The sequence below is a fragment of the Miscanthus floridulus genome, chromosome 6 (genome assembly GCF_019320115.1).
Source record: "Miscanthus floridulus cultivar M001 chromosome 6, ASM1932011v1, whole genome shotgun sequence".
Taxonomy (NCBI): domain Eukaryota; kingdom Viridiplantae; phylum Streptophyta; class Magnoliopsida; order Poales; family Poaceae; genus Miscanthus; species Miscanthus floridulus.
This window is the reverse complement of record NC_089585.1, coordinates 131,483,254-131,498,762: the sequence shown is the minus strand read 5'-3', so window position 1 is coordinate 131,498,762 and position 15,509 is coordinate 131,483,254. Positions and strand designations below refer to the sequence as shown.

The 15,509-nt window shown below is 47.1% G+C and overlaps 1 protein-coding gene across 1 annotated transcript; it reads left to right on the top strand.

Moving 5' to 3' along the window:
- The first annotated feature begins 11,084 nt into the window (after positions 1–11,084).
- Positions 11,085–14,149, top strand: LOC136459647 (uncharacterized). The gene is given in 10 exon segments (XM_066459490.1): positions 11,085–11,216; positions 11,305–11,397; positions 11,783–11,887; positions 12,028–12,054; positions 12,056–12,181; positions 12,638–12,736; positions 12,815–12,943; positions 13,076–13,255; positions 13,541–13,657; positions 13,745–14,149. Coding segments are annotated over 10 exon segments (1,107 nt in total). The 5' UTR covers positions 11,085–11,135; the 3' UTR covers positions 13,895–14,149.
- Positions 14,150–15,509: the final 1,360 nt, after the last annotated feature.

Genomic DNA, 15,509 nt, shown 5'->3' with positions numbered 1-15,509 from the left:
CGGCGTGTTCTACGTAGTGGCGTTTGTGGTTCTCATGTTGCTCAAATGTGTTTTGGTAGTTAAAAAGTTAATTGTATTAATACTATCACTTGCATTATTTTTAGAATATAATGTCAATATAAGTTTTATACTACACTCTTTCTTAAGCAACGAATCACTTTCTTAAGAAGCTGTTCTCTGAAGACTAGAAGCTTAGAATTGGAAGCAGAAGATTGAAAGTTGAATACTAAAGGCTTTTGAGCGTATTGCTTTGGAGAAAAAGCAAGTGAAGACAAGTATAATATGAGGCTCCTTGTTACCTATTCACTTTAATGCAATCTCAATTCATATGCATATGTTAATGAACCGCCTGGAGTCTATTTACCTTGATATTGATTATCCTATCCTTGATTTACCTATGGGTTTTGCATGTGGGTAGTATGCTCAGTTTGCTCCAACTAATATTGACTAAAGAATACAATTAAAGATATATGCAGCATGGTATTAAAAGATGCTTTTTAGCAACATGGACAGAAGGGGGCTAGAGCATTGGGCCTTTTTGGGTGCTCTAGTCTGCCCTTTGGAAGGACTGAATCTTAAAGTGGCAACCCAAGACTTACCGTACAGCCACAAGAATAACATGGCTCTGGTCTTATCCTAGTATCTTGATCTGTTCTAGTTTGTCGGCAGCTTATCGAAAGGGCAAGAAGGGGCACTAGTTGGTATGTTTCTTTTCCTGCCAGGGTGTGTACTATGCCGCGACCATAAGTGCCACTCTTAGAGGGCTGCATACGGCTAGACGGCTGAAACCTTAGCAGTTGCTACTTATTAGAATGACTAGTGAAAAGCTTCATAGTGATCCCTACCGACTTACCTTGGAAGTGAGTCAAGAGGCTGATCACCTCGGGCAAAGGGCAATCACGACTCATGGTGAAAGTGTACAAACTCTATAGAGTATAAAGCTGATATATCAATCGTGCTTACGGACATGAGTGGCCTGGATCCTTTTCGAGATAGATGGTTCTATGGATGGTTTGGGATATGATCAACCTTGATGTTAAGTATACTTTCACCTTGGGAGCTTAAGCATAACCTAGCCGACACAGGTTTAATAAATAAAATATGACCAACTAAAAGTGCTTACCGTAATTCAGCCATGTCTAGCCTTTTGAACCCTGCATCCCCTCATGTTATACTTGTTGAGTATGGTGCGCTCACACTTGCTTTACAATCAACAAATATCTCGGATGGGTACCAGATGGTGGATCAAGTGAAGAGTTTCTTGTGGAGTCCATGAGTACTAGGCGAGTGTTTCCCCTAGTCAACCATCCCTATGGAGTATGGAGTCCCAAAGAGAAGATTAAGAATAGTTTCCGCTATGCTTCTGTAATAGTTGTAAATCTTATTGTAATTATGTTTCGATATGTAATAAAGCATTGTCTTTGATAATCTCCATATTTGTCGCTATTTGTGTCATGTGGACATCCTGGGCACACATATAGTTAGCGTTTGGTATTCTTCAGAAAACCGGGTGCGACATATGGACATGTATTAATTTGTGTTATAGCTTGACATATAACTGTGCTAGAATGTTCTTTTATATGAGTATTACATGTTGTGTGGTGCTTGATTTTACCTATGCTGTTACAACAAGTGCGGCAGTGCCACACCTAGGCCCAGCAGTGCCGCTCTATGGTAGTGCTATGCCTAAGGAGTGGCAATGCCACACCTAGCTATCACAATAATCCTTGTTGTGCATAAACTATCATTTGCATCACGATTATATATCTAACACAGTGTGTAGCACCCTACAGGAGCATGGATGTAGGGGGAGCCCCATCATTTTCACTAAAATGTGAATATTGGCTTCTTATGCTAATTTGAGAAATCAATTCTCCATTTACACATTTAGGGGGAGGCTCTACACCCATGGCTCAAAAATCTTAGTTATGTTTCATGTCTTTTGTAAGCTCTAATTGGGTTGTCATCAATCACCAAAAAGGAAGAGATTGAAAGTGCAATCAAACCCTAATTGTGGGTTTTAGTGATAATGACCACACAATTTGAGAACTAATGAGATTTATCGAGATGACAAGCAGGGAATCAATTTTTGAGGATGTTATACGAAACAGAGGAGCCCCCAATTACAAACATTGACGGCTTCAAACTCAAAGGAGGATTAATTTTCTTTTATATTTTGAAATTAAGTATAGGACAAGCCATACTATAAAGGGAGACACAATGCTTAGGCTAAAGTGTGCAACCAAGTGCTCAATCTTACATATACATCCTTAGTTACTTAGCTAATACAGCTAGCACTTCACTCTTACCTTTGTTGTCTTGCCTGGTGCGGCAGTGCCGCACCTGGAGAGAGGCACTACTGCTGAGCGGCACTGCCGCACTTGAGTCGTGGCACTATCGCAACTTAAGTGACCGTTGGGGGCTAGAGGGTATTTATACCTTTCTCTTCCCCTCCCATGGCTCTCTCCTTCTCCCCAACCATTCAGTTCTTGGAAGAACAGAAAAGTGCTTTTCTCTATCTTCTCCATTGGTGACCTAGAGCTCCCAAGCTTCTCTATTGATTTCCCCATCAATCATTGAGAGAAAAAGGTCACAAACTCAATTAGAGAGTAGACCCTTTGATTTCCCAACTCTAAACAGCACTTGGTTTATGTTTTGGGCAGTGGTTGTGTTTGTTACTCTTGGAGCTTGTCTCCTAGCCGGCTAGAGCATCGCCCGTGGAGCTTGCCAACTCGTGTGGCAGACCCAGAAGGTTTGTAACCATCTCTTGAAGCTAGTAACTCACCCATCTAAAGAGTTAACCCTCTTGACTTGAGAATGAGGAAGGGTTGCAAAACCTAAAGCCTTAGTGGCTAACCTCAATGACGTGGACTTAGGCAAGCCTTGGTGGCGAGCTGAACCACGGGATAAATCCTTGTGTCACCTTGTGTTTGATTTACTTTACTTGCATTTCATATTATTGTTGAGGTGGTTTCTAGGGTTTGAGGCCGATCTACTTATATGTGGTGTTCCTACCACTTCTAGCTATTGATCTGTGATCCATATACCTACAGAAAGCTCAGTAATTTCTTTGATCTAAGTTTTCATTGACAGATTTTGAATTGTTCCTCAAAATTGCCTACAGGTGTGGCAATACCGTTGTTCTGAGACAGCAGTGTCGTGGGCTAAGAGCGGCAGTGCCGCGGGTTGAATTTGACAAAAGTTCAACTTTTTTTGACAGGACCTATTCACCCCCCTCTAAGGCAAATCAGAGATCCTATATGATCCCTTGCCTAGGCTCTCTCGCTCCAGTTTGTCCTATCCTCACCTCGCTCGAGGCCTTCTATAGTAGTCCTCCTTCAGAAAGGTCAGTAGGTGGTTAGCTCAGTCGATCCTCTAGTGTAGCCGAGCTACCGCATGGGTGGCTCGGGTAGACAGAGACAATTATAGAGTCAAGCAAACCAAGAGGGTCGGGGGATGGGACTTATCTTGGTTTTTGTTGTTGGAGAGGTAGGCCGGTGAAGGAGGTCGATAGGTGGGTCATGGCTCAGGAGACGGCACTTCTAGGTTGATGGCTCGATGTTGGCCTTCCCTCATGGGGAGAGGTCAGAACTCACCTCGATTGGGTAAACCCTTTTTGGGGGGCCGAGCACCTAGATGGAGGGGCCAGCCAAGCCATCATCGCTGCCTAGGAGCCTTGACTGCCTCGACTGATGCTCAGTCGATCGAGCGCCGCTGCTACCTTGGTTGTTTCCTCTATCGGTGCCCTTCCTACATCATGGCCAGAGCCATCGGGATCATAGGGGGCGATGAGCATGGTCTCTTGGGCAACGCAGTCCTGCTCGCAGTAGTAGGCTTGCTCAAAGCTACCCTTGATGGTGATGACCCCCTTTGGGCTGGGCATCTTGAGCTTCAGGTAGGTGTAGTTGGGGATGGCCATGAACTTGGCAAAGCACGATTGGCCGAGGAGGGCATGGTAGACGATGGGGAAGTCAACCACCTTGAAGGTGAGTGGCTCCTTGCAGAAAGTTGTCCGGCTGGCCGAAGGTGATGTTGAGCCAGATGCGCCTGAGGGGCATGGCTTCCTTCCTCGGCATGATCCCATAGAATGATGCCTTATGGTGATGTAGGATGCAGCAAGGGATGCCCATCTTATCGAGGGTGCTGGCATAGAGTACGTTGAGGCCACTGTCCTCGTCCATCAGCACCTTGGTGAGGCGCGTGGTGCCCACAATTGGGCTAACCATGAGTGGGTAGCTCCCCGGATGAGGGACACGATCAGGGTGGTCTTCCTGGTTGAAGGTGATTGTCGTCTAGGACCATCGGAGCCACGTCGGAGTGGTGAGGATGTGAACAGCATTCACCTCCTACTCGGTGATACGGTGCTACCAGTAAAATTCATAGGCCTAGAAGCCCCCAAAGATCATGAGGCAGTGCTTGGCCTCGGGGAACTCAGTGTCTTCCTCCTGGGTGCCGTCCACCGGATCATTGGCCCTCAGGGCAAGCTTCTAGGCCTTGCCCTATTAGCCGAGGGTGCCATAGATGTATCCCTTCATGGTGGCATAGTCCTTGAGGAGGTGCTTTACTAGCCCCCTATGTTATGGGCACGGGGCCTCAAGTGCCTTATCAAAGTGTTCTAGGTGTGCACCTCGCCCACGAGGTTGAGGTCTAGCGGCACGGTCGGCCATGGCCACCATCTCCTCCCCGTGGTGCTTCTGGTCCTTGTTCCTCTAGTCATGGCGTCACTGAAACAAGGCAGGGTCACCACCACCATCACCTTTGCTGAGGGGACCGACAGCCTTGGCTTTGCCACTAAAGTTGGCCTAGACCGCCTCCTCGCCAGTGACATACTGGGTGGCGATGTCCAGGAGCTCTCATGTCATGCGCAGGGTCTCACGGCCAAGCATGTGGATGAGCACCTCATAGGTTGTGCCATAGATGAAGGCGTTGATGACGTCAGCGTCGGTGATGTTGGAGAGCTCATTGCGCTTCTTGGAGAAATGTTGGATGTACTCTCAAAGAGTCTCGTCGAACATTTGCCTATAGTTGCGGAGGTCCCACAAGTTCCTAGGTCAAGTATACATACCCTGGAAGTGGCCAACGAAGACCGAACGGAGATCGCCCTAGCAGCGCATGCTGTCAGGCTTGAGTTGCTCGAGCCAAGCCCTGGTCGAGCTTGAAAGAAGCAAGGGAAGGTACTGGATGGCAAAGTCATCATCTGACCCCCAAGCCTTCATGGCGAGGAGGTAGTCCTCTAGCTAGTGATCCGGGTTGGTCTTGCCGTTGTACTTGGAGATGTGCGTCAGTGGCTAGAAATGCATGGGGTAGGGAGCTGCCTAGATCGCTGCCCCAGACACTAGGGGCTGAAGTGATCTAGGGCGACGCCCTCACCTCATCGCTCATGGGTATGGGACTGCACCTGAGCGTGGTGCTTGGCCTCGATGGTGTCACGAACGTCATGGTCATCACCGATCTGGTGGCACGCGGTGGGACACCAAGGGGAAAGGTCATGCTTTCACTCCCTCCGAGGCTTGGCACCCTGAATCCGTGGCCAGTCAGAGCTGTTGCCGAAGGTGTCGCCACTGCTCCCCCTGCCTATGGGGCATGCACATCAGAGCGGTCCCCATTGGGAGTGGCCATCATCTGGGACGACCGGGAGAGCACTGCGTAATGCCTGGATGACATGCTCTCGGCCTGTTGCTCGAGGGTGACGCAGAGGACCTGCTTTGCCACATTCAGTCGCTCATTAGTCTTTGGGTCCAGCGTGTCGGAGATCTCTTCCAGGCGGCAGGCGGTGGCCACCATGTTGTACGCCACGCAGGGAAAGCAGAGGCCGCTGGGAGCCCCCATGCGGGAATCGTTGTCATCACCGAGAGGGTGCGCGGCTTGTTGCCACGCAAGGTCCTGCCTTTAGTGCTCGAACTCTACCTCAGCGGCCTCTAGGTCCACTTGCCGATCCTATAGGCGATCCTCCTTCTCCTGAAGGTAGGTTGCGCGGCTACGGGGACTCTAGTTTAGAGGCGTGAGCCTAGGTGCCTCCTCGACAAGAACCTCGCCGTCGATGTGGTAGCACATGCAGGGCGGTGCATAGTAGTCGATGTCATCAGAGTTGTACTCTAGGCCGTTCCCCAGAAGGATCTCAAGGAAGGTGTGCAGTGATGGGATGTCGGTCCCTGCTGCGCTAGAGAGGATGGCGCTCCATGGTGCCTCGCAAGTGATGAGGTGCTCTAGCTCCATCAGGAAGGACGCCGTCACATTCTAGGATCCCAAAAGGTAGGTCTGGGAGGTAGTACCAGAAGCGGTCAGGCGCACGGGAGCACCTCACCAATGGCGATCTAGTGGTGGATGTTAGCCAGCATGTAGAACATCTGGCGATGGTCCGACATAGTTGGGTTCGGGCCCAAACCGTGCCGGATCTATCAGGCCAAGACCTCGAGATCTGCTCCTAGTAGTCTTGACGAAGGGGGCAACTGCCGGGGGCATGTTGTCTACCGGTGCAACCCCATGGAGTGGACAAAGCTCTCCGTAGCAGTCGACAACGTAGGCCAGGCTCCCAAAGTTGAGGACCTGGCCCAGAGCGAAGGCGCCGGCCGTGACGGAGAGCTCGCTAGGGAAGTGGACACCGTCAGTCTGGGGCGGTGCCGCTTGCTCTGGCGATGAGGCGGGTGGCTCCGGCCACTGTAGAGCCTGAATTGCACTTAACGCTACCCTCTACCTGGCGTGCCAGCTGTCGCGGGGTCGGAACCGCGGCAAGCATTATTGTTTGAGTCGATGTCAGAGTACGGGTCTCCAGTGGTTCGGGTGGACTAAAGAACACAAAAATCACAGAGAGAACGCAATGGTTTATCCTGGTTCGGGCCAATCGGTACCCTACGTCTAGTAGCTGATGATCCTTATACTCCAAAGCACCTAAAAACAGGGGCTTACAATAGGGTTATAGAGAGATTTGGTAGGGGGTTAGCACGGTGCTAATCCTAAGGTTGCCTCACCGCCGGTGGAGCCTTCCCCTTGTCGGAGAGAAGGAAGATGACAGGATGCGGTGGAGGAGCTCTCGGTGCCCCTCTCTAGGTTGCCTTTCTCTCAATGCTGAGCAGAGGCCAAGGAATGGAATAGAATGGAGTGGAATGATCTGTCTTCTGATGATCGTCCCCCTAGGTCCGACCTTATCCCTTGTATAACGAGATAGGTCGGGTACATGGCTGTTTGAGGGAGCAAGTCTATCCCCCCTAGGCTCGGTAGGGTTTCTTCTTCAGAGGGTGCGCGCGAGCGTACCCGATAAGTATAGCCCCCGGACGATCCTAGAGGGATCGGTCGGGGAGTCTTCTTCGTTCAAGAACCATTGGACCCGAGGCTTAACATACCCATATGTTAGGATCTCGTCAGGCGTCCGAACGGACGTCCGGACGGACGTCCGAACGCTAGCATTGCCATAATTGATATCATGATGTACGGAGACTTCACAGAAATATATATATGTGAGAACCGCTAACATTGGAATTTGGGTAAAGTATATTTTTTCAAATTCCACGTTGGACGTTAGTGATTTTTACTCTAGCAAGGGAACAAACACCCTCCAACTATCAAAACCAGACAAAATTGATCCTCTAGCCGGTTTCAAAAGTGGTTTTGTCCTTTTCTTTTTGAAACAATAAAAAAGTAGCATGATTTTTAAAATTCATAGTTAAATATTTTTTAATAAAAAATATGAAACTAATTCCACTTTTATTCTAGAAATATTAGCTATTTGTTTGTGCTATATGTAGAGTTATTTGGATCTTATTTATTCTAGATAAATAATGAGCATGGCTACTAGCGATAAAGCAGTAGGACCATAAATGAACTAATTCCAAATAACTATATAGATCATAAACAAGTAAATAACATTTTAAAAGGTTACTGGTTTCATATTTTTCTAGTTAAAAATAAATAAAACTTGAAATATCAGAGATAAAAAACCAACTTTTTTATTGTTTTTAGATAATATTTTCTACGCCTTGAAACAAGTTATCCAAGTAATTTTATGACCAAATGAGGGGTTTGGTAAGAGACTAATTTGCCCATCACTAATTAGTTAATTCGATTGTTAACTTGCTTATTTTTTCCGGTAAAACATAGCTTAAAAAGGTTATCATGCATGTCTTTTATTTTGGTACCAATTACATAAGTTATTTTTGGCAAGATAGTATTTAAAAGTTATGATGGATGCATGCATAGATGGCGTTTAGTAAAAGATAGATACGTATGTACTCCTTACAATTTGAGATAAATTTTAAACTTTCGATGTATTGTATTTTAGGACGAAGGGAGTATAAAACCACCTAAGGAACTAGATATAGGGCTAAATTTATCCGGTTTCGACGATTGGTGAGGGTTCTTTACTCTGTTTTATAGTTGAGGGTTAAAAACTAGATTGAAAATGTACCTTTGTTTGAGTCTATCTTTACCTCGATTTTCATAATTCTTTTTCTTTTTCTGTGCATCCTTGCTCTAGGAGTATGTTCTACGCTTTATGTACATACCTACGTAATGGGAATACCAGGAATAGAGGTTAGCAGACGTGACGAGCTCCATGACATTGGCTATTTTTCCAGGTAACTAAGATACACCGCAACTTGCAAAAAGAAAATGGATTATCCACTCTGCTGACTTGTTCTCTAGGGTGTCAATACACAGTTAGCCAGCCAAGCCTCCAGCACATCTGTGTACCTCTGAACGACTGCATGCGTGTACTCGTACACATGACCAGATCGGCGATGACCCTCTGACTTGGCTGCGCAACTTATGTTATTATTACATAGGAGTATATATATGCTGTATTATCCTTATCTTTTTCTTGCGGGACATTCCTATCTGCTCGCTGCTTCTGATCTCGCACTGCCAACTTGATGATTGTGACAAAAGATCGTATGCAGATCGCAAGCTGGTTATATATATAGTTGCCGTCCCCATCGTGGCACCCTCTCACTCATAAGCAAGTTTCCACAGCAAACAGAAGGATTCAGGAGTTCCCAACAAGGCAACAAGAACCAGCTCGATCGAAACATAATATTTTCGCTGCCCATGCGTGGTTGGTTGGTCGATCTGAACCGGGAAGTCGGGAACACAGGATGCTATCATTTGCTCAGTTCCATGCTCTTCTTAGGCCTCGTTTAGATTGCGAAAAAATTTCAAACTGATGAATAGTACCACTTTCGTCTTATTTGACAAATATTGTCCAATCGTGGACCAACTAGGCTCAAAAAATTCATCTCATGATTTCCAACTAAACTGTGTAATTAGTTATTTTTTTACCTACATTTAATACTCCATGCAAGCGGCTAAAAATTGATGTGATGGAGAGAGAGTGAAAAAACTTAGAATTTGGGTGGCATCTAAACAAGGCCTTACTCTTCTGCTGTTTCGTTGCTTCACGTCCAGACCGTGACCGTGACATGAAAAATAGTCACACTCTTTTACTAACAAGAAAATTTTCTATGCTAGATAACCGATATTTTTATCCACAACAAAGTTACAGCACGTTAGCAACCGTGACGTCAAACTCCAGTCTTTTTTTGACGGGTACTTCAGTCTTCTATATGTTTTTTAAAATCTTCGGCCTTCTATACGTTGACGGTAATCATGTCTATCTATAAGGTAAAATAAACGGTAATGCTACAAAACATGCGTCCGAAAATCTTAAAAAAATCAGATGCTCTGGTCAACGCTCGATACCTCTGCCTAGTACGAATGGCTAGCAGCCCAATCGGTCACCTCACTTATTCCCTCCCTCTCTCTTACATGGGGCTAGAACGTTAGCTCCTCTTCTCCTTTCTCTAGTCAGGAAACGCAGCCGTTGCCTACTCGTATGAGAGCACGCGTGCTACTTGGTTCCTGCACCCGCTCGTCAACCCAACCCACACCGACTCCCCGCCGCTGACCTTGATGGGCCGCCGCCGCACACGCTGCTCCCTGTCCCCGCACCCCGCCGCTGCGCCGCCGTCCCCGTTGCTCCTCGCAGGCATCCTCTCTGACCTCGTCGAGATCGGTGGCTCCTTCCGGTCGCCGCGTGTGGTCAGGCGGCCAGGAGAGGGGGTCATCGTTGGCCGGACCCAGGCCAGGCGGAGGCGCAGCTGGCTGCTGCCAAGCTGTGCGATCATTCTCGGCCACCGATTTGCGGGAATCGGCCGTTCCCCCGCTCTGTGTTGCGTCGTACGAAAGAAAACGGGTGAAACCCGCGTGTTGCAAAAGTATGTTTCAAGTGTCCCAGATGTTTCAGAGATATGTTACAAGTGTTGTATATCAATGTTGTAAAAGTAGATCGGGATGTTGCACATGTTTAAATGGCTATACACGTATGTTTCAATAGTATATTTCAAATGTTTCATCTAGTCCAGACGTATGTTACAAATATTTTATCTGAATGTTGCAAAAGTAAATCTAAATGTTGCATATACATGCATGTTGCAAGCATATGTTTCAAGTGTTTTCAGGTGTTTCATAGGTATGTTTGGAAGTGTTTCATCGTCGATGTTGCATATGTTTGCAATGGTTTTGAAATATTTTTTAGGCTTTTTCGCAAGTGTTTCAGACGCTTGTTTCTAGTGTTTCATTTGTCTTTATTTATGTTGCAACTGCTACATCTGGATGTTTCAAAAGTATATCGGGTGTTACACATGGGATGTAGGTGGGAAGCGGCTGGCGGCGCGGACGACGCTTGGGACGGCGTGGGCGACGTCTGTGGCGGCGTGCGGCCCACTGCTGGTGCACTCGGGGCGAGCCCAACGTGCTAGGTGCTCTCTCTCCCCCCTGTGCGAGCGACGTTGCGCTAGCAAGTCTCTAAAATAAAACATAAGCCTCGTAGCTAGTGGGCCTGTATTTCTACATGGGCCATACGCCCATACCCAATTGTCCATTAAGACATCTTCAACTGGCTGGGTTTGGCCACTTGGGCTATTTATGTCTGGAAATGCACACTTCTCTGGATCAAGGAAGGCCCATCCCGTGAAAGGGTATGCGAATTGGGTCCTACATTATCCCGAAAAAGTCAGCGGACGATCTGGACGGTAGATTTCCATGGGGCCCACAAGTCGACGGTCAGAGATGGAACCGGATGCGTATGTGGCCAACCGGCACGTTTCTGAGGCCACACCGACGGGTGCATCTCGACGCCCAAATCCATGGCGAGCTCGCCGCGATCTCCTCCGCCGGCGCTTACGCCGGAATTCGAGATCTCTCGTCAGTCCCGCCTCTTTGCGGCGGTAAGACCTCCTGCCTTTGGCGTGCTGCTTGGTTTTTGGTCTGTTGCCTTCTGGCTTAGTGGTCCTTGGGGGCGCTGGACTCTTGCAGTTGTCCAAGAAGGTGATAGATCTCGATGAACTGAGGATGCTGGCGGCTCAGGGAGTCCCAGACGCGGCGGGCGTCCGGGCAACTGTGTGGAAGGTAATTGATTGGCTCGAGCTTCCGGTATTTTTAGCCTTTGTTCTGTGGTCAGAGCAGGAGCATCAGAGGCTTCGGTATTTGAGAAGCTGACCTCATTGAGGCAATGGTACTGCAATCTGCTGCGAAGCGAATAGTTTTCTATGTAGGATGGCCTTAATTTGTATGATTGTCCTCTAATCAGTCCTTTTCTCTAGGGACTCTAGGACATTTTAGTTTATCCTTTTGCTTTGGATGCTAATACCGGCTGAAACTGTACTTGTTTTTTCTTCACCCTATGGCGAAGACTGAAGAAGCATTCTGATTCCGTCAGTAGTGGAAAGGTTGCAGTCAAAGCTTTTGGTTTTGCCTTTTTCAGTCACTGACAGTGCATGTTATTGTTGTGCAGCTGCTACTGGGCTATCTGCCCAATGACCGCTCGCTGTGGGAGCAGGAGCTGGCAAAAAAGAGAGCACAGTACGCTGCTTTCAAAGATGAGTTCCTTAGAAACCCTGTAAGTCACTGCAGATTCAGGTCATACTTATGGTATCTTGGTTGCAGTTTTTGTTGCACATATGGTATCTAGTTTATGGCCTCCAATGCCTGACTAGATCCTCTCCCGAAAATAGAGATCCTGAATCCTGAATTTGCTAGGTAGGTAGAAATAGCGCGACAGGTGCAAACAGAAGGCCACCACAACGTAAGTGCAGAGGATGTTGACAATGGGTTCCTGCACAGGTCAGAGGTAACACGAGAGGAGCACCCTTTAAGCCTTGGGAAGACCAGTGCTTGGAATCAGTTTTTTGAGGTATATAAGCGCCTTGTGGTGCTATAACTCTTTATCATTATGTTTATAGTATGGCTAGATGTTCAGTACACCCAAAGTGGGTAAACACACTTTCTGTGGTCTTGGTTTAGGCCCCGTTTGGTAGGGCTCCCACCTACTCCAGCTTCGCTGGCGCATTCACTGTTCATGCACTGTTCAAGTGCAATTGGCTTACTTCATTATTCCTGCTTCACAATCTAGGTTCATTGTGGTTAGAGAAAAATAAAACGATGTAAGAAATCTTTGAGCCAACTATTCCACAGCTTCTCTGGCCATTTAGTCAGAAAAAAACAGCTTTCTGTCTGAGTGTGCATGCATGCAGTGCGTAGAGCTGCACATATGCTGTTGGGTTCGTTGCATGTGCGAACTGATTTGCCCTCCTTTATTGATTTTTTCTTGGTAACTGATGCTGTCTGGAATTTTTGTTTCATAAAACAGTACTCAGAGATTATGGAGCAGATTGACCGCGATGTAAAGCGCACCCACCCTGACATGCATTTTTTCTGTGGCGACTCATCTTTTGCAAAGTCGAATCAGGTAAATCTCCACACACTGTGAGTTTAAACAGTGTTGTCAGATCCCTGTCTGATCTTTTCTTTTTATTATTCTTACCAGGAATCTTTGAAAAATGTACTGCTAATCTTTGCCAAGCTGAATGCTGGAATAAGATATGTACAAGGGATGAATGAAATTTTGGCACCGCTCTTCTTTGTATTTCGGAGTGATCCAGATGATAAAAATGCTGTATGGTGTAAGAGATTGTTTTTACCAAGTTCTTATTGCCCTTCATTGTACTGCTGATAGCCGAAGCTTCCCTGTTTAGTTTAGTTATTACTGTCTTCTGTATCATAATGTTGCTATTTGGAATCCTTGTAGAAATTTGCGGAAGCGGATTCATTCTTTTGCTTCGTTGAGCTGCTTAGTGGGTTTAGAGACAACTTCTGCCAGAAACTAGACAACAGTGCTGTTGGCATTCGAGGTACACTAGCCAAGTTATCACAGCTTGTAGCAAAGTATGATCGAGAACTCCAACAGCATTTGGAAATAACTACAGAAGTAAGTCTTTACATGCTGCGTAGTGCCAAGCTACTTGCTGTCTTGAGGATTGTTTTCTGTTTGGCCTTCCAGGTCACTTATTGACATGAATTAAACTTTGAAGTTCTTATGATATATCTGCTGTAATGATAATAATGACATAACAGGTGCTTCTTTATGGCGTATGTCTTCAAATAGTTTAGCTGTTCCTTTTTTTGAGGGTGTCATCTTTTTTGAAAGCATCATACCAAACTGTTTTAAGGCAGGTGCCTGCAGCTTTTGTTGACAAAAACATGCTCTCTGCAGGTTAATCCCCAGTTCTATGCATTCAGATGGATAACGTTACTGCTGACCCAGGAATTCAACTTTGCCGACACCATTCACATTTGGGACACACTATTAAGTGATCCCGATGGCCCCCAGGTGAGCACATACACACACACTGTTTCTTCTACTCTGCAAAGATCTTTGGTTCTGGTTCTTTACCTAAACTTTATCTACCGAACGCAGGAAACCTTGCTCAGAATATGCTGTGCAATGCTGATCCTTGTCCGGAAGCGCCTCTTGGCCGGCGATTTCACCTCCAACCTCAAGCTTCTGCAGAATTACCCGCCAATGAACATCAGCCACCTCCTCTACGTTGCCAACAAGTTGCAGTGAACCGATCTCTTTTGCTCCTGAAGCGCTGCTGTGTTCGTTCAGCTAGAACTGTGGTTGAGCCCCAGAATTGCAACAGAAACACAGAACTGAACTGTTGCGGAGATGGTTTATGTATCATGTCCGTTAATCTGACGCCGTTCATTCTGTAGCATGTATATGTTCACCTGACAAGATTTTCTAGTATCCCAGTTAATCAGGACCACATGATTATAATTTCTAAGCTTGTCTGCCGACCTTCTCCTTCCACGGATGGTATCCTCTTCTTTTCATAAATAAATGGTATCCTGTCATGTTAAACTACACCTGGACATAACAAAACAGTTGGCGGTAATCACACAACACAGTATAGAGTTCACGTTTGGTTTGTTGCTGCCATTCTTCTGCACTGTACGGTTCTTTACTGCTGAAGTATCACTACAGGGATGGAACTGAGAATCCATGTATGGTAGGGTTGATATATGTGCGCGCCAATCATACTCATACAGGTGCGTGTTGGTGTCCCCAGAATTCCATACCCCAGAACAGTGCTGCGTTTTGGTGAAGGCTGAAAGGGCAGCTTCGAAAGGCTACACCGCTACGACTGGCCATTTTCCCCTCGTTCCCAGAGCTGCTCAGCTTCAGCTCCGGAACTACCGGCGCGCGTGCCGCTTTGCATTGGCGATGCCCAGCTGGTTGTCAGTTGCAGCTGCGGACGCGGCCGCCGGCGCAGCCGCGCAGGCGCAGGGGCAGGGTGTTGAGATCCTCACGCCGGAACCCGTCTCGGTGCAAGTGAGAGGGTCGTAGCGCGGCGGTAGCCGGTAGGGGGCAGCTCAGCTGCTGCGCCGTCAATACCCAATGAATGCTCGGCGCGGCATTGCCCGGCGTCAGAAACGGATCGACGATGGAGTGCAGTTGCAGTTGCTCGGAGTTGGGTGCACAAGCACAAGACGAAGCAAGCAACACTTGACACATGCAGAGTGGCATACGGGTGCGACCGCTACTTTGTCTTGTCCTACTCACTGCCCTGCCAGAGTTAAGTGATGACTGATGAGGGGGCTGAAGACCGGCCAGGGGTTGCCCCTGCTGGCTGCTGCTGCAACAGGCGCAGAGGGATCTCAACGCCTGCGACAAAATGTACAGGGCTCAGAGATAGCTAGGCCTCGCTGGTCGCTGCCGCTGCTCCTCCCCGCTGCATGCTGCGGGTCGGCGTTATGGTGGACGGATGGACGTCAATCCAGGGCGTAATCCAAGGCCATGTTAGATGCCCACTGAATCGGCGCCGCCAAATTTCGTCGATACACTGTGTATACTGTAGCGTTTTGTTTTTATTTGGTAATAATTGTCCAATCGTTGACTAATTAGGCTCAAAACGTTCGTCTCGTAAAGTACAACCAAACTGTGCAATTAGTTTTTGATTTCGTCAACATTTAGTACTCCATACATGTACCGTAAGTTTGATGTGACGGAGAATCTTTTTTTAATATAGTGCCAAATTCTGGAATTTGAGGGAATTAAGGGGCTGTTTGGTTCCTTCCCCTCCTCCTAAAATTCTTGTCACATCAAATGTTTAAACACATGCATGTAGTATTAAATATAGACTAATTACAAAACTAATGACATAACTTGCGACTAATTT